The 19,896-nt window shown below is 36.1% G+C and overlaps 1 protein-coding gene across 1 annotated transcript in view; it reads right to left on the reverse strand.

Annotated features, from left to right (window-relative positions):
• Positions 1 to 17,689: 17,689 nt before the first annotated feature.
• Positions 17,690 to 19,896, reverse strand: part of SLC30A5 (solute carrier family 30 member 5) — a 56,310-nt gene continuing 54,103 nt past the window's right edge. The window contains exon 16 of the mRNA XM_007486415.3: positions 17,690 to 18,383. Coding sequence (XP_007486477.2) covers positions 18,213 to 18,383 — 171 coding nt within the window. The 3' untranslated portion in view covers positions 17,690 to 18,212. The remainder of the gene's footprint in view (positions 18,384 to 19,896) is intronic.

Below are 19,896 nucleotides of genomic sequence, written 5' to 3' on the forward strand. Positions count from 1 at the left end.
TCTGACCATCGAGGGAAAAATCAGGAAATCATGTTCAGTCTGAGGAAAAGGCAAGCTTTCTACTTATCAAGGCTAATGAGCTTCAATGCTTTCATGTTCATATATTCATAAGAAAAAATATTTATGATCAGTCAATGAGAACTCACTAAAATTTTGTTATAATTTACCAATATAGTAATATATTATTTATATTATAAATATAGAAAGTAGAAATTAAAGGTAATAAAATAAAGATGAATATTTTTTATTTTACTTAGTATGCTTTTTTGATCTCATTAATTTTTTACATAAATCTGTAAATTTTAGGTGGCATAAACAGACCTAGAGAAATCTCTACTGCTATATACTTAGGAGGTTTCAATTTTCTTTAGTTTATTCACTGATGTGTGTGGGGAACATCAAGAGTGAATCAAAGAGAACCCACAGTACTGTATTTTGGAGGGAATGTTCCAACCATGAAGTCTTCAGCTCCATTTGAGAATGTGAGTCCTTGAAAATTCATCTGCTTTCTTTCAACATCCAAGTTTGCACTTGAAGCCCTGAATTCCAAAACAAAACACAAATATAAGAAATTTATCTGCTAAGAAATACATGTTAGGAAACACAAAAGAAAAACATATGGTTGATCACATGGTTTGATGGAGATGTGATTTTTATTTTGTCAAAAAAGATTTTATGTCAAAAGATGACTCTATTGCAAATGTTAATAATATGGAAATAGGATTCAACAACGATACATGTATAATACAGTGGAATTGCTTGTCAGTTCAGCGAGGGGGGAAAGAAGAGGGGACAGAAATAACATGAATCATGTAACCATGGAAAAGTGGTCTAAATAAAGAAATTAATTAATTTTAAAAGAAAAATGTTAAAATGACACTTCTACTGTTTCTCAGCAAACCCTGACCTGGCTAGAATCCATGTGATTAGATTGGAAGTCTTGGCTCCCAGACAATGAGACCAAACAGAGGAGGTGGGGAGCCACATGTTAGGAATTTATAAAATGTCTGTTTTTGCACCCAGGAAGTTTTTTGCATTGGGGCATTTACCTTTTCTTGTGAGGAAAAAGTAAAATGCTGGCTCTTTTTCTTTTATTTTTGAGATTCCAGGTTTTGCTGATTTAAGTAAGTGGGGAATTCATGATCATGTTTATCTCACTTATCTATAACCATCTCCAGAGGGATAAATATAAATTATATAAATATATATTTATAAGTTGCTGCAATCAATCTCTGACCATCAAGGGAAAAATCAGGAAATCATGTTCAGACTGAGGAAAAGGCAAGCTTTCTACTTATCAAGGCTAATGAGCTTCAATGCTTTCATGTTCAAGACTGGTAAGGGCTAGGCAGTGGGGGCCAAGTGACTTGCTCAGGGTCACACAGCTGGGAAGTGTCTGAGGCCAGATTTGACCCCAGGACTTCCCATCTCTGGGCCTGACTCTCAATCCACTCAGCCACCCAGCTGTCCCCCTTACTGAACTTTTTGACTGCTGACTCTTTTGCCTGATATATCTGTCAGCTCTCTTTTATGTAACTGTTTTCTATCTCTTCTTCTTTTCCTTCTTTATCTATATCTATTTTTTCTTCTCTATCTTCTATGTGTGCAAGTTTGATGTGCAAGCAATGAACCCATGATTCTTTCTCTAAGATCTTTACTGCTGAAGGTGAAACTAAAATGTTGAATGGGCCAACCCAATTTTCTTGTGTGAAAGATGGTTTTGCAAAGTTCATAATATAGACTGAATCTCCTGGTTTTATATTGTGCAAAGAATAGTCCAGAGGACCAGAGTGGAGTAACACTCCCATATTATGTAGTTCTTTCATTCTGTCTTGCAAAGCAACTATGTAGGAATGTAGACCTGTGTATCCTCTCCTAACATTGAAGCATAAGCAGTTTTGCAAGTTTTGACTTGCAAAGGTGGATGTCCAAATAGGATTTCATAAGGTCATATATGTAAATCAGCAAGAGATTTAGTTTTTATATAGAAAAGTGCTACTGGGAGCATTTCTGGATTCTGTAAATGTTTATTTTAACTTAATCAATCAAGAACTTGGAGTGCCCCTCCTTTCACACTTAGCCAAACAATTGAAGAACCTTTTACTAGAAAAGGAAATTCACACCTTCAAAGACCAGAAGTGGATCCCACAAGCACTGCCCGCCCTGGCAGTGCCAGGCAAATTAAGAAACTATGATTGGTTCCTGAGATATGATAGACCAGCCCACCGTGAAAGGAAGCAGAAACCAGACAGACAGGAAGTGACCTTGGAAAAGGCTTATAAAAGGCGAGACCGAAGAGCTGAAAAGGTACTTCTGTGTTGGAGGGATTCTGCTGGGTTGGTGTCTCTGAGTTGAATTTCATTCTGCATTGGTGGCTTGAGGAGTTTGACTTTGGTAACTTGCTTGGGTTGATGACACCCTGGTTGAGACACTTGACTTTTGGCTCTTCTCCTGTCTTTGGTGGGACATTTGATGAGTCACTTAGATCCAGACTTAGGATATTTAGCCTGGGAAATATTTTCTACCTCCTTATTACATTTTCCTCTCTTTACTATCTCTACTTTTGATGTAACAAAGCTACGAAAGCTACTAACATACTCATAGTTTAATTTTTAATTATTATAAATAGCTACCACAACTTTTTATAACTCTTAATTTGACCAAAACCAATTTTAACTCTTACAATATTGATCTAGTGGTGCTATTGCTAGAACAAAGGTCATGATTTTTGGACATAGTTTCAAATTGTGTTCCAAAATGATTTGACTAACAGGGTTCTACCAACAGAGTACCTGGTCATTGTCTTCTTTTCTAGATATTCACTAACTATCCCTTTAATAATATGTTCTGTAATATTGCAGGGAATTGTAGTCAAGCAGATGTAAGTGACAGGAGCAGACTGCCTGCCTTGGTTAGAACTTGGAGCCCAGTTCCTATGGAATTCCGTGGTGGTGATAGGAGTTAGAGCTTTTTAACCATCACTTTGTTTCTTGGGCTAAGCTAGGTGCTGGAGGCTACTTCTCTCTCTCTCTCTCTCTCTCTCTCTCTCTCTCTCTCTCTCTCTCTCTCTGCTGGTGTTCCCTGCTCAGAGAGGTGGCAAAAACTCTGGCTGCTGGAAATTCCTTGATCCAGAGTGACTGTTGTTGAAAGAGGAAGAAGTTGGAAGGTTTTGGAAAGAGCTGTAAAAGGAAGATCTACAATTAAAAGAAAATCTTGTTTTTTGCTCCTCGGTGGTTAAAGTGAGCAAGCTGGGCTCTAGTCTTTTCAGGTCAGAAACCACTAGGCCAAAAACCCTAACTGGCCAGAAGGAGGAGATCTAACTGAACACTACAAGGAGGCTATACTGAATAATATAAGAATAATTAGAAATTGGCTTAGCTAGATAGATTTTGGGTAAGATAGATATAAGGAAATAGAGAAGGTCCAGTTTTGACCAGATGGAAAATGGTTCCGTGAGAAGTAGAAGCCCATTAGTTTTTAGGATTTTCTCTGCTTTACCTTTTTGTTAAAACTTTAATCCTAATAACCTTAATAGAGGTTTTTGTTTTTACAACTGCTTTCACATTTCGTCAGTTTAACTCCCTGAAGGAGGCTCCACTGTTCTTCCCAGACTACATTAACTTTTATTACAAAGTTAAGCCCACTGGCCCTTCTTACTACAAAATAGATACAATCCCAAAATACCAACAACACAACCTTTCAAAATTCACTGACATTAACCCAGATATCTAATAGTTATTTAAAAACTTTGTGGCACAGTAAATTTGGACCTGGTAATGTGAATACACCTAGGTACGTATTAATCTTGGATTTCAACTTCCTTTTAGCCGTTGTTGTTTTGCTTTTTTTCCAGTTCAAAGATCAGTATTCTTGGCAGAAAAAATAAGCAAGAGGATTTTTATCACCTCTCCCTCCAAACAATACCAATACCAAAACAATAAGCTTTTATTTAGTGCTTAACATGTGCCAGATGCTGGAGATAGCAAAACAAATCTCTCCTCTCAAGAAATTTATAGTACATTCAATTGGGGGAAACAAGTATATACACGAACAAATGTGAAATAAAAACAAAGTTAATCTCTCAGGGGAAAGAAAAGTAGCTTCTAGAGGGATCAGTAAAAGTCTCCTGTAAGAAGTGGCCCTTAAGCTTTTTTTTTTTTTTTAATCCTTACTTTCTGTCTTAGTAACAACTCTTAGTCAGAAGGGCAGAGACTAGGCACATGGGGTTAGGTGACTTACACAGGATCACTCAGCTAGGAAGTGTCTGAAAACAGATTCAACCTAGGTCCTCTCAAATCCAGGCCTGGTACTCTATATCCACTGAGTCACGGAGCTGCTCTGCCCTTGAGTTTTAAAGGAAAATGAGGATCTTAAGAGGGCTGTAGATGAGCAAAATCATAGAAGTAGAATGTGATGTATGAGAAATAGCAAATAAACCAGTATGACTTGCATGAAGACTATCTAAAAGGTAAGATAAGACTGGAAAGGTAGGTGGACTCATAAGTGGTTTAAAAGCCTAGAGGCAAGAGGGAGTCAACTGAGCTTTCTGAGTCTTTAGAGGGGTGACATGGCTAGAGCAGTGCTTTAGGAATATCATTTGGGCAGCTGTTAGGTTAATAGATAAAACAAGAGAGAGGCTGGATACAGGGAGACCAATTAGGAGGCTGCTGCAACAGTTCAGGCATCTGTTGTTATTCCCATCCATCTGACTCCGTTTTGATACTCGTTCTCCCCATATAGTTTTAAAATTCCATTTGGTTGTCCATAGCTTCCCATTAGTTCATTTTTAGTTTTATATCTCCTAAACAGGACCACTGGATTTAGAAGATGAGTCAGCACCTTTGAGAATACACTTTTAGTTCCAGTCATTTCTGAGCACTAGTTCAGGGAAGTCAAATTCCACTACAAAGACCTTCAGGTGTCCCTCTACTGGATCCCTGCGGTAATTAATCAACATTTTACAAATTCTTTCTTTTGGAAGTCTTATTAAAACCTACAATATATTACTTCTTCCCTTTTCTTTTCTTAAAAGAGAATCTTGTTTCTGGGGAGGGATTCAGAGGAGTTAAGCAGGACTTGTGTTTAAAGAAGGCTTTCATGAGGTAGTAGTGGGGGAAGTGGAAAGAGTCAAGAGAAATTAATAAAGGGGAAACAGAGAAGTAAGGGAAGAAGAGTAAGGAAGAGTCAAGGCAAGAAGGTAAGAAATAGAAGAGGAACAAATGCTGGTAGTGAGTTCAATTTGGTCCACTCATTGGCATCACTGCTGAAGAGTTCTCACTCTTGTTCTGTAGTCTAAACAGAAATGAGTCAGGAGTCCACTCTTCCAATAATGGGGAATTATTATTTTTAAACTCTTACCTTCTGTCTTAGAATAAATACTATATTCAAGGCAGAAGAGTGGTAAGGGCTGGCAGTGGAGGTTAAGTCCAGGGTCTTGTCCAGGGTCACACACCTAGGAAATGTCTAAGGTCAAATTTGAACCTAGAACCTCCCATCTCAAAGACTGGCTTTCAATTCACTGAGCCACTTAGCTGCCCCCAATGGCAATTATTATGGCCATGCTTTACTTGTTTCTAAGGAACTGAAAGAAATCACTTCGCTACACATTAAACTTATAATGTTCTTCTAGGGATTCTGTCCATTATACATTAAAAAGACATGGTTCTTCAATTTGGAATTATGCCCAAAGGGCTAGCTATAAAACTGTGCATATCCTTTAACTCAGCAATATCACTACTAGGTCAAGAAATCAAAGAAAAAGGAAAAAGTCTTATATGTACGAAAAAATATTTATAGGAACTCTTTGTTTGAATATTTTATTTTTATATTATTAGTGTTAACAAATTTCCACACAAAATTTCCTAAGTTATATGATTGAACTTACTTCCTCCCTCCCTTCAATTCTCCCTTCTGGTTCTGGCAGATGTAAAATGGAGATTTGAACCCCAGACTTCAATTCCCAGAAGTCCTTGGTAGTTCCCAGAATTCCCTATAATATCACCCTGAGTCCTCACTTGAGTGTGAGAACACAATTTGTATTTAAACTGACTCTTTGCCTACTTCGCCCCTCTCCCTGTTTCCGCTGCTAAGCACACGTATCTCTCAAGTTGTAGTAAGTGAAATTGAATGGGCTTTTCAGCCCTCCTAGACATGTGCTTTTTCTTATTTTGTATTTTCTTTATTTCTTAATCTTTAATAAACCCCATAAAACAATACTTTTGGCAGAGAAACTAAATTTAGTTGTTACATAGGCAATTCGATCTGGGTTATACATTTATTATCACACAAAACATTTCCATATTGTTCAAGTTTGTGAGTAATCTTTTAAAACCAAAACCCCTAGTTTGGATCAACATCTCACACCCTACACCAAAATAAACTCAGAATGGGTGAATGACTTGAATATAAAGAAGGAAAATAAAAGTAAATTAGGTGAACACAGAATAGTATACTCATCAGATCTTTGGGAAAGGAAAGATTTTAAGACCAAGCAAGAGTTAGAAAAAAATTACCAAAAAAATTTTTCTATTGCATTAAATTAAAAAGATTTTATACAAATAAAACCAAGGCAACCAAAATTAGAAGGGAAGCAACAAATTGGGGGAAAATCTTCATAATAAAAACCTCTGACAAGGGTCTAATTACTCAAATTTATAAAGAGCTTAATCAATTGTACAAAAAATCAAGCCATTCCCCAATTGATAAATGGGCAAGGGACATGTATAGGCAATTTTCAGATAAAAGAAATCAAAACTATTAATAAGCACATGAAAAAGTGTTCTAAATCTCTTATAATCAGAGAATGGCAAATCAAAACAACTCTGAGGTATCACCACCTCACACCTAGCAGATTGGCTAACATGACAGCAAAAGAAAGTAATGAATGCTAGAGGGGATGTGGCAAAGGTGGGACATTAATGCATTGCTGGTGGAATTGTGAATTGATCTAACCATTCTGGATGGCAATTTGGAATTACACCTAAAGGGCTTTAAAAGCCTGTCTGCCCTTTGTTTTAGCCATAGTACTTCTGGGTTTGTACCCCAAAGAGATAATAAGGAAAAAGACTTGTACAAGAATATTCATAGTTGTGTTCTTTGTGGTGGCACAAAATTGGAAAATGAGGGGCTGCCCTTCAATTGGAGAATGGCTGAACAAATTGTGGTATATGTTGGTGATGGAATACTATTGTGCTCAAAGGAATAATAAAGTGGAGGAATTCCATGTGAACTGAAATAATCTCCAGGAATTGATGCAGAGTGAGAGGAGCAGAACCAGGAGAACATTGTACACAGAGATTGATACACTGTGGTACAATCCAATGTAATGGACTTCTCCTTTAGTGGTAATGCAGTGATTCTGAACAACCTGGAGGGATTTACAAGAAAGAACATATCTACATTCAGAGGAAAAACTGTTGGATTAGAAACACAGAAGAAAAACAACTGCTTGATCACATGGGTCAATGGGGATATGATTGGGGATGTTGACTCCAAATGATCACCCTAGTGCAAACATCAACAACATGGAAATAGTTTTTTTTTTAAACCCTCACCTTCCATCTTGGAATTAATACTGCGTATTGGTTCGAAGGCAGAAGAGTGGTAAGTGCTAGGCAATGGGGGTTAAGTGACTTTCCCAGGGTCACACAGCTGGGAAGTGTCTGAGGCCAGATTTGAACCTAGGACCTTCCATCTCTAGGCCTGGCTCTCAATCCACTGAGCTACCCAGCTGCCCCCTGGAAAAAGGTTTTGATCAAGGACAGATGTAAAACCTGTAGAATTGTGCATCACCTATGGGAAGGGATGGGAGTAGGGAAGGAAAGGAGTATGATTCTTGTAACCAAGGAAATATGTTCTAAAATGACTAAAAAAAAAAACAACACATAAACTCCCAAACATATACCCAAATAAACAAGTGACAAATCATCTGTTTTCATCTGCATTCTGACTTCAACAGTTCTTTTTCTGGTGGTGGATAACATTCTTTTCATAGGTCCTGCAGAATTGTCCTGGATCATTGTGTTGCTGATAATAGCTAAGTCTTTCACAGTTGATTATCATCATACAGTATTGCTATTACTATGTACAGTGTTCTTCTGGTTCTGCTCATGCTCATTTCACTCTGTTATCAGTTCACGGAGGTCTTTCCAGCTCTTTCTGAAATCATCTATAGGAACTCTTTTTGTAGTGGCAAAGAATTGGAAATTGAAGGGATGCCCATCAACTGGGGAATACCTGAACAAGTTGTGGTATATGATTGTGATGGAATACTACTGTGCAAAAGAAATGATGAGAAGGATGATTTCAGAAAAAAGCTGGAAGGATTTATATAAACTGATACAGAGCAGGCAGAACCAGGAGAACATCATACACAGTAACAGCAATGTTGTAATGATAATCAACTGTGAAAGATTTGGCCATTTTAATCAACATGATGATCAAAAACAATTCCTAAGGATTTATGATGAAAAATGCCACTCACCTTCAGAGGGAGAACTGATGAACTCTGAATGAAGAGTGAAGCATACTTGTATGATTTTGTACATATAATTGACATCATATCATTTGCCTTCTCAATGGGTAGGGGAGAGACAAAATTTGAAATTTAAAATAAAAAAAATAATGTTGATAATGAAAGAAAGGAAGCAATAAAGAAACGAAGACATGGTTCTTTCCCCCAATGACGTAATGATAGGAAAATTTTGTTGGGAAGATAGAAGATATATGGACCAACTGGAGAATATAAGTCAAATATAACCAAATGTTAATTTGGGGAGTATAAACCAGTGGTCTCCACTATGGAGGACACACACAATAGAGATTGTGCAAGATGATGCACTGGAATACAAAAAGACAATGTTAAAACTGGAACAACACAGTTGTTCAGCATTCTTGTAGCAGCAGCTTTCCCTGCTTTCTGTGCCATCAGCCACTGAAGACATCAAATAGGTGATCATTTCTTGCTCTTATCTTTCCTTCCCCACCAAAGCAGCAGGAGCACACACATACCTTTGTCCTCTGGTCTGCTCTTCATGAATTACTTAATTCGCTTTTTGCCAGCCATCCTAGGCTGCATTAGGGAGACAAGTAGATGTTCCTGACTTCCAGGAAGGAGAATGTTTGCTAGCCAAATTTCAACAAAAACTTTTGCCTAATTAGTATATGATACTGAAAAAAAGTATCATAATTTAGTTAAGTGAAGCGAATTGTAGACTTCTTCCATTTGCGTTTATGTATCTTTGTGAGGTATGTTTTCCACTCTGTGCTGAGATACTAAAACCAAGTATTAACAAATGTACATTGAATTTAAAATCAAAACATTAAACTATAGTTTTTAAAAAATGAAGCATATCCAATCACATTGCTCTCTCCAAAAATATTAGTGTTTTTAGGGGGTGCTGAAGTTTTTTGTATTGTTCCTAAATTCAAAAATATTGTTTTTGATCTCTCATACTTTCAATTCTTGATCAATGAATGAACATGTATGAAGAGATCATCTAGGACAGATGTTCAAGGGATTCTGGAAGACTCTTTCAGGAGGACTTTGAGGCTAAAATGATTTTCATAATGCTAAGACATTTTAACCTGTAATATGGTAAATATAGATACAATCCCCATAAATGAAAGTTCTTTGAGGACATTTGAACAATTTTTAAGAGTGAAAAGGGGTACTAAAACCTGAAAATCTTAGGTAGGCCTGCTTTTCTAAAAAAAACTTTTTTTTTAAAAGAAATGAGAAAATTAAGGTTCAGAGAGGATGACTTGCCCAAGGTCACATAGAGCATAATCTGAATCCAGGTCCTTTGGCTGTGAAATCAGTAGTCATTCCATTATTCCATACATAGAAAAGTTGGGGGTAAACTTGTAAATGGGGACAAATGAAAGAAAGCCTTGATTGAATGTCTGGCCCTTAGCAACCTAGCCCTGTACTCTTCTTGTCCTCTTATGTCCAGAAGGCCCTCCCTCACTCCGCATTCTGGCTTCCCTAAAGTTCCAACATAAGTCCCATTTTCCACAGGAAGTCTTTCCTAATCCCTTTTCTTACTTCTAGTGCCTTCCCTCTATGATTTCCCATTTATCTTGTTTTTCTTGTTTGTCGACTCCCCATTAGATTGTGCGATCCTTCAAGACAGGGATTATTTTTTGCCTGTAATAGGTACTTAACACATATTTAATGACTGATTTGCTGAGTGACTGAAAGCCTTAGAAAATGAAAGCTGTGCTGATTAAACAGTAAGAAAAAGTAGTAGTGGCTAACTTATCAGTGGCAGTCTGGATGACAAATCCTTCATCAGGGATCTTTGGGTAACCTCTACATTTGGGCCCCATTCATCTTAATTAGTATATTGACTAGATTCTGCTCCAGTTTGTGTGTGGCAAGTATAATATCTTTTCCATACGAACAGGAGAGGGAGCTAATAGAGAAAAAACCTTTACTGTTACAGACAGTGGAGTAGAGAAGAGAGTAAGCATGGAGTGATATTAGAGAAGGAAGTGTCATTGCCATTTTTGTAAGCACTTCTGGTCAGTTTTTCACCCTTTGGTAGTGAAAGAAATGATGAGAAAGCAGGTAGATTATTTCAACTTTTATAGACTTTGCTCATGCTTAAAATTTTTATTTACCAAAATATGAGGGAGACCCAAATGCCTGGATGGTATTTGTTGCCCTGCACTTTCTCCAAGAGGTTTTGGGTGGGATTAATGTAATGAGACTGGGAGGAGAGTGGTGTGATGTGGGTGCAAGTCATGATCATAAGTCTCTTGTGCATTTTTCCTATTTTCAAGCAAAGTTGACATAGTCAAGGAAATAAATTCATGGAGTCTTCTATTAATCAAGAAAATAGGTTTATCTGAAGAGAATGATTTTTAGTTTGTTGTTGAATCTAGAACTTTTAATTTTTTTTTAGTTGTACATTCAATTCATTGATCTGCTTTCTCTATTTTATTGACATAAATATTTAGATATAAATTTCCCTTCAAGAACTGCTTTGGTGGCATCCCATAAATTTTGGTATGTTGCCATCTCATTTGTCATTTAATTAAGTCATTGTTTTTATGATTTGTTCTTTGGCCTACTCATTCATTAGTTTCCAACTTTTAGTCTTTCTCCTGCTTTGCTGAATAATTTTTACTGGATTATAGTCTGAAAAAGATGCATTTAGTATTTTTGCTTTTCTACATTTGGCTGTGAAGTTTTCATACCCTATTACATGGGCAATTTTTGTGAAGGTGCCATGTACTGCTGAGAAAAAGATATATTCCAGTCTACTCCTATTCAGTTTTTTCTAGAGGTCTATCATTAAACTTACCTTCTTAACTTTTGTTTTTTGGTTGATTTATATAGTTTTGAGAGGTGAAGGCTGATGTCCCCCTCTAGTACTGTCTCTTTCCTCTCATAACTCACTTAATTTCTGCAAAAGTATTTGGATGCTTTGCCTGTGGTGCATATGGTTAGTACTTATATTGTCTCATTATCTATGGTTCCTTTTATCAAGCCGTATCTTTTTAAACTTCCTTCAATTTTTTTCTTTTCCTTTGCTTGAGATCCCAATTGCTACTCCTGCTTTTTCTTTAGCTGAAACATTTTAAATTCTGCTCCAGCCCTTTTACCTTATGTGGGTTTTCCTGCTTTAAAGGTGTTTCTTATAAATGGCATATTGTGGGGTTCTGGTTTTTAATCCACTCTGCTGTTTCTGTTTTAAGGATGAGTTCATCTCATTTACATTCACAGATATGATTACTGTTTCTTTCCATCTTGTTTTCCCTGTTTATCTCTTTTTCTTTTAGCCTTTCACTGTTCACAAATGTTTTGCTTCTGCCCACAGCCTCTCCAATTCCCTCTCCCTTTTATCTGTCCTACTTACCCATCAGGTAAAATAGGTTTCTAATAGCTGACTTATTCCCATTTTGTATCTCAGGTGAATGGATGAAAAATTATTTAAGTGTTTACTATGTGTAAGGCAATTTTATAAGGGCTGAGGATACAAAGAAAAAGCAATATAATACCTGCCTTCAGGAAGTTTGAATTGGAACAGAGGGGAACAAAATGAGATTGGGGAGTGATGATCAGAAGGGTCTTTTGGTCTGGGAAGTCTTAGAGATAGTGAATGTAGTAGAGCTGTCAATTGATATTCTTTCCAGAGGCATTGATAGTATTGATTTGATATTATTATTCTTAGAGCAAGAGGTGAAATGTGGAAGGAGGGCAGATAAGTATCCAGAAGGTGGCAAGAAATTGGCCAATGTGAAGGTCTGCTGAAGGCCTTAATATAGTAAGTGCTTACCAATTGGGACAGCATAGTCCCATGCTGGGAGTTCCAAAGCTGAGAAGAAAAAGACATGATTGCTGGTCAACAAAACTTATATTTGCATTCACTTCTCTTTATAGCTTTATAAACAAGGTTCAGTCATAACTACTTACTTAGTTCCAAGAGAATGAATCTCTCAGAGTAAGGAGAAATGATCATGTATGGAACTAGAAATATGGTAATGTTGTTGGGAAAAATAGGAGTGTTGGAAAGAGGAGGTGATTTTGAGGCAAAGATAATGAGTATCATGTTGGATATGTGAGTCTGAGAAGTCTCCAGGGCATCCAGTTATAAAGTCTAATAGGCAACTGGTAGGTGCATTACTGAAGAGCAAGGCTAAGATGAGGGCTGGGTACACATCTGGAGGGCATCAGCAGACAGATAATGAAACCTGTGGGAACGGATGAGTTAGCCAAGCAGAGAATGCAGAGATAGGGGGCCAAGGACAGAGCCTTGGGGAACATTCAAGCCAGTGTTCGATACCTATAATTGTGTAATTAAATAGAGTATAAGAAAAATTGAAGTGAGATGATTAACGGAATCACGGAAGTTGTCAAGGAGTAAATACTAACTGCACCAAACTTTTGGAAGTTGCTTTTAGATTATTGATCATAAATCAAGTGAATCCTTTAAGTAGATAACAGCAACTGACTTTTAGAAAAAGTTAGAAATAGACCCAGTTAGTAAACTGCATGTAAGGTGTCCATTATAATAATAGAAATTAACCACAGTATTAGAAAGGATATATATTAGCATATTTGATATATTAGAATAATATAGCAACTAACTAGATTAGGAGCCTCTGTTGAAGGAATAAAAACTTCGGGCCTGTACAGTTATCCAGGAAAGTTGAAACACATGCAGTAGGAAATAAGCTGTGCTCACTGGGAATGGCGAGAGTACAGATGACCTACTGAGATGAAAGGAAAACAATGTTGGCATGTCCAGGTGTCATTTGAGCCTGGGAAGATTTATGACAATTACAGGCTCCGGGGAGTATTATGGCCAAGAGACATTACTTTGTCCTACTCTTCCCAGTTACCAGTATGGTAACTAGAGAACTAATTAAAATTTCTTATCTTAATCTTGTACTAGAATTTATTATTTTGTATCAAATGTTACAAAACCTTGTTACCAAATGTTACATAGTATGTTTCTTAACATACTATGTAAACTTCTGCCTTGTTAATGATTTATGCCAATTAACTATCAAAAACCTATGAAAAAGAGCATCTAATGAGCCCTTTGCCACAGGCTGGGTGTGGTGCAACCTCCACCTTTAACTTCCACAAGTAAAAGTCTGCATCTTCTGATCAGGAGGACCCAGAGATGGATTTATTTCTGAATTCTGAGATCAGAGATGAGGAGGGAGTGTATTCCAGAGAGGCACTGGGAAGAGCTAGGGAGGGTCAAGTTTGAGGAAATGCTAGTAGTTATTATTTTTACTTTTTTATCCCATTTTGATCAAGAATTTATGACCAGGCCAAGGTGGGGTGGTTTAATCCCATGCCTTAACTTGATCATTTTTGTGCTCTTTTAGCTTTGTACTAATTCTGACCTTTGCACTAACAAGTCAGTCGTCTGATCACACACGGAGGTGATTCATGAAGAACTCTGACTCTAGTAACATATTTTCGGTGGAAATATCAATTTTCTGGGATGTTATTAAGTGTAACCCATGCCGAGTGCCTCTTGATTTTCTCAAATAAAGTATTGATATTCTATGGGAGGAGGAACCCAAGTCCCATGCTGCAGGGTAGTGTGGGGGCAGCACTCATCACAATCTTACTGACCACAATCACAGACACTTTATTAAAAGAGCAACAACAAAGTTTATATGGATACAAGTCTTGTGTGGTAGCCTCTCTCATTCCTTATTTTAAAACATGATGACAAGCAATTTGAATAAAACAAATATGCCAAAAAGTCATGGCATATTTGGAGAATATAATCCTTAATTAAAAAAATATAATGAAAATGCTAATACTTATTTCTGATCAATTCTTCCCAATGCCTTGTTCAGTAATTCCTATCTTGGCACTGAATGGACTAAACAGCCAAGTATATACTGATTTGAGCTGGAGGGTCTCAGTGAGGCCTAGGATTTTTCTACCACTTGAAAATATATCAGCTATGATTACTTTCAGGGAATTTTTTTTTCCCCTCCAAATACTCACATTGAGTACCTCAATACAAGAGGATTACATAAATGCCCCATGATGTTTCTTGTTGTCTTTGGGCACATGAGAGAGCCAACTTTTTCAACTTCTACTTTTTGCATAGATACATTCACAAACTGCCTAAATTATAAGGGAATTGCAGTTTGGATTAGCTGACATAATATTTATAGGGACAAAATAAGGACTAAAATGTGGTGAGAAACAACCCAAGAAACTTCAGATGTATAATCTAGTTTCCTACATCATCTTGTTGAATTTTCTTTAAATTACCATTAAATGATCAATTAACTACTTTAGCGGGATAAAGAATAAATAAATCAGCAGCATTTTGATGTATAACTAAAATCTAATAGCAAGAGACAGAGAAATCTTACTTATAATGACAGTATATAATATATTTGGAGATTTACCTGCTAAGACAAACTGAGAAACTGTATGAATACAATTACAAAACATTTCCCACACAAATAGTCAGATCTAAAAAACTGGAAAAATATTAAGCCAACATAATAAAAATAACAGTTCTATCTAAATTAATTTACCTATTCAGTTCCAAAACAATCACACTCAATTGTCACAAAACTAGAAAATAATTTTAAAATGTCATCTAGAAGAAAAGCTCATAAATATCAAGGGAATTAATGAAAAAAAAGGTGATCTCACTATATCAGATCTAAAATGGCAACCTTTAAAACAATCTGGTACTGGCTAAGAAATAAGAATAGTAGATAAATGGAATGAATTAGATACTGAACACACGGTAATAAATGACCACAATAACCTAGTGTTTGATATACTCAAAGAGCCAAGCTTTTGGGAAAAGAACTTAGTATTCAACAAAAACTACTTTGGGAAAACTAGAAAACAGTATGGCAGAAGCTAGGTATAAACCAACATCTCACACAATATACCATGATGAAATCAAAATTGATACATAATTTAGAATAAATACATATTTTAAAAAAGCAATAAAAGGTAATACTATAAACAAATTAGGGTAGCATGGAATAATTTACCAGTCAGACTTATTGATTGGTGAAGAATTTAAGAACAAGCAGGACATGGAGGACATGAGATGTAAAATGGAGGATTTTGATTATGTAAAATTAAAGTTTTTGCAAAAACAAAACCAATGCAATCAAGATTTTTAGAAGGGAACCAACAAATAGGGAGCATTTTTTATAGCAAACGTCTTTGACAAAGGCCTAATTTCTCAAATATTCTGAGAACCGAGTCAAATTTATATGAATACAAATCATTCTACAATTGATAAAAGTTAAATATGAACAGATGAAGAAATTTAAATGATCTATAGCAATATGAAAAAATGCTCCATATAATTATTGAATAGAGAAATAAAAATTAAAACAATTCAGAGGGACCACCCACATCTAGGCTAATATGACAAAAAAAGGAAAATGATAAACGTTGGAAAGGACATGGTAAAACTGGGACACTAATACATTGTTGGTGCAACTATGACCACAACCATTCTGTAAAAAATTTGGAACCATGCATACCCTTCAACTCAGAAGTATTGTTATTAGGCTTGTATTTGAAAAAAACCGAAGAAAGGGGAAAAAGACTTACTTATATACAAATTAACATCATCCAGAGGATGAGATAGTACAAAACAAACTATGTATGGGGATAAGTAAAGAAAATATTCTTTGAACTAAAATAAACTATTTTTTTTAAAATGAAAATTCTTTGTTAAGAAAAAAAAACCTCATAGGAGTGGAAAGATAGCTAGTAAAAATATTTTTACAAAAAAAAAATCTTGTTTTCATGTAATTTTATTATTTACTCTATCCATTAATAATTTGCAGAGCCTTCTAAGACAAGCAATATAAAAAAATGAAAAAAATTAAACGGTTAGCTAAGGAGGTAGATAGTTGTAAAAATAAATGATTTAACTCTCTGGGTATGTCTCATGAAGCATTTCCCCCCACTAGTTAGCACAAAATTGATTACGTAGAGCTGACAGGTTAAGCCTTCCTTTAGATTTCCATGTTTAAGAGATGAAAGAAAAGAGAACAGGATCTGACCTGAGGTTAAGTCTCAGCACTGCTCCTCAGGGCCCGAGGTAAACCACTAACCTCTTTGGAACTTAGTTTGCTCCTCTCTTAGAGGGACTTGGGGTAAATGATTTATAAGGTTTAAATGTTCCAGAAAGAAGAGTTATCAAAGTGAATTGAGAATAGTGAAGAGCAAGCAACTTCTTTTGGTTTGCTGTACAAAATTATAGGCATTTAGGTAGCACAGCTGGTAAATAAGTGGGCCTGGAGTCGGGAAGACCAGAGTTCAAATTCAGCCTCAGACACTTACTGGTGGTGTATCCTCGATCAAGTCACATAATCTGTATTTGCCTTAATCCTTCAGAGGAGGAAATGGCAAGCCAATCCACTATCTTTGCCAAGAAAATTTCATTGATAGTATTGACTTACTATGGTCCATGGGCTCCTGAAGGTTCAGAGATGACTGAACACCAACAATCTTTCCTTTATTCTATCTTACTTCTAATTTCCATCCTCTTCCTTCTTGTTCCCTTGTTTAAGGACAGCTAGGTCTGTGCCTCACATCAGGAAGACCTGAGTTCAAATAGAGTCCCAGACATTTACTAGCTGCATGACCCTGGGCAAGTCACTTAGCCCTAATTTGCCTCAGTTCCTCATCTATAAAATGAGATGGAGAAGGAAATGGTAAACCACTCCAGTATCTTTGCCAAGAAAACCCCAAATAGAGTCAGGAAGAATCAGACATGACTGAAATGACAAATAACATAAAAAACATAAATGTTTTGAATAACAAAACAAAATTTTACAATCATCCAATAAACATATTTGTCTACTGCACTAAGTACTGCTTACCCATTGAGGAGAAATCAAGAAATGGAACATTCTACTGTGGAGAGGAATCAATGATTAACAAAAAAATGAGTGCCAGTTTTAGATCTTAATAAATAGTTTTGCAAATATTGCTAAAAGTAAAACTATATTATATATTGATTTCTTTGTTTTTCAGTTTCTTAAGTAACTGGGTCTTCAATCCTATAATTTCCTAATTCTCATTTCTTGTGCTGAATTAGGGGCTAACAAATATCTCTTAAGTGAGATAATTCGGATATTGGCTTAAAATAGCAACACAAAATTCACTGAGTAGAAAAAAACATATTTAGAAAGAAGTCTCATGTACAGAAAATTCATAAATATAGAACTTTAATTCCTATTTTGTTTTGCTTAGACTTGGAAAAAAAAAGTGTCACAGTTCAAACTTTCATTTGGATCCTTGTAATAATTGTGTAAATACATATTTACAAAAGGAAAATATGACTGAAAAATAAGCACACTGAAACAATTTCAGACTTCTTACTATGTCACATCAATTCTATTTTTCTTAATTGAACACGAAAAATTTGTTTGTACATCTCCAAGACTATATGCCACATTGTGCTGACACACATAGTAAGATTCTTTTTTAATAAACACAAATAGTAATTCAAATTGTCATTATTTTCACATATACAAGCAATATTTCACATATACAATCAGTCCATTTCAAAAATTCCTTTAGAAAGACATCTTGATCCAATAGGACTGAGTTTTAAAAAATTCAAGTACAGTCCATTGTTTCTGTACATTTATGTGCATTTCCCCTCAAAATTACCAATTGTGAGTCATTTAATCTTCATCATTCATGGCTAACAAGCAAATCATATTTCATGTCACATGATGTAAGTGCCATCTTTGTAGTACTTCATGGATTCCATTTGTTTTGTCATAGCCAGGACATCATGAAATCCTGTGCTTAGCCCAGACATGTGTTGAAAGTAAGCTTCTTTTTCCACCTGGACTGTCAAATTGTTCACTCCAGCATCTTTAAGCACTCCTGTAACCTGATCACAATTACAAGAAATTGTACAAGTTTTAAATGAGGAGATAATACAAAAGGATATTAGTGTTATGTCCTGGTTATTGTCAAGATAGTATTTTCTAAGGCTGCCAATAAAGTTTAATAAACTAAATTAAATTGTGGTTAAGTAGTTTAATATCTTTTAGACTAAGGTAGCTGTTTTGAAATATGGGAGAAGATTCTTCCCCAATTCCTTCCTTGTCATGAGCTAAAACTACCTAGCAATTTCAGTTTAAGTTATAAAAAAGGAACTTTTCCTGGTGAGATAACAATATAGATAGGTAGGCTATATTTAGAAAATTGGTGAAATGATACAATATAAATTAAGTAGAAAGAAAACAATATATACAATGACCACAACAATGTAAATGGAAAACAAACACACTAAAACGGAAATATGACAAAGTTTGGCCCCAAAGAAGAGATTTAAGATTTCTCCAGCACCCCAGAGTTTTGGGGACAAACGGATTAGTTTTTATGGAGCTTCCTCCCTTCCCTTTCTTTTTTATTCTTCCAAGGGAGAGCTTTTTGGGAGGCAGTAAAGGTAAACATACATTGGAAAACGTGATATAAAACCAAAATATATCAATATAATTATTTAAATAAAAAAGAATAGGTGATAATACTAGAACTCCTTAAAACTTCGTAGTATCATACTTATTCTATCTTCTCTATCATAGAAGAGGTACTAAGACTACTTGACCTATCTGGGCCCTTAAAACTATACTTCCTCCACTTGTACAGGACTATGTTCCAACCATTTTCTTCTCTGCATATACATTCTCTTCTCTACTAGGCTCCTTCCTACATATCTGCAAATGTGTTCACTTCTAAAAGGGTATTCCTATGACCCTTTTATTCCAATTGGCTACTATCTCATCCTCATCTCTCCCTTCTATTTCAGCAAAACTTCTTTTTTTTTTTAAAAGGCAATGGGGGTTAAGTGACTTGCCCAGGGTCACACAGCTAGGAAGTGTCTGAGGCCAGATTTGAACCCAGGATCTCCTGCTTCTAAGCCTGGCTCTCAATACATGGAGCCACCCAGATGCCCCCTCAGTAAAACTTCTTGAAATAATAGTTTCCATCTGAGGCCTCCACTTCCGTGTCCCTCTAATGAAATGACCCTCTATAGAATTACTGCTCTTTTTCAGTGCTCAGTTCCTTGGAGATCTCTGACCAGTGGCTATTGGCCTCTGGTGAGCAGCAATCACTTCTGGAGAGTTTCTTTTCCCTTGGACTTCAAGATTCCACGCACCTCTTATTTTTCTCCTACCTCTATGTGCTTTGTTTTCCCGGCCCTGTCAAGACAGATGGTACCTTAACTTTTCTCCTTGGCCTGCCTTTTTCTCAACAGTCTCTCCCTTGGTGATTTCATTTATTCCCACAGTTTCAGCTGTCACCTCCATGCTGATGGTCTTAAATCAGTAACTCTGGCGCGGGAGTCACCAATTGAGTGTTTCACCAACACCAAAAACTCAGTATTTAAAAGAAATTTG

Source organism: Monodelphis domestica, chromosome 3 (genome assembly GCF_027887165.1).
Source record: "Monodelphis domestica isolate mMonDom1 chromosome 3, mMonDom1.pri, whole genome shotgun sequence".
Lineage (NCBI taxonomy): Eukaryota > Metazoa > Chordata > Mammalia > Didelphimorphia > Didelphidae > Monodelphis > Monodelphis domestica.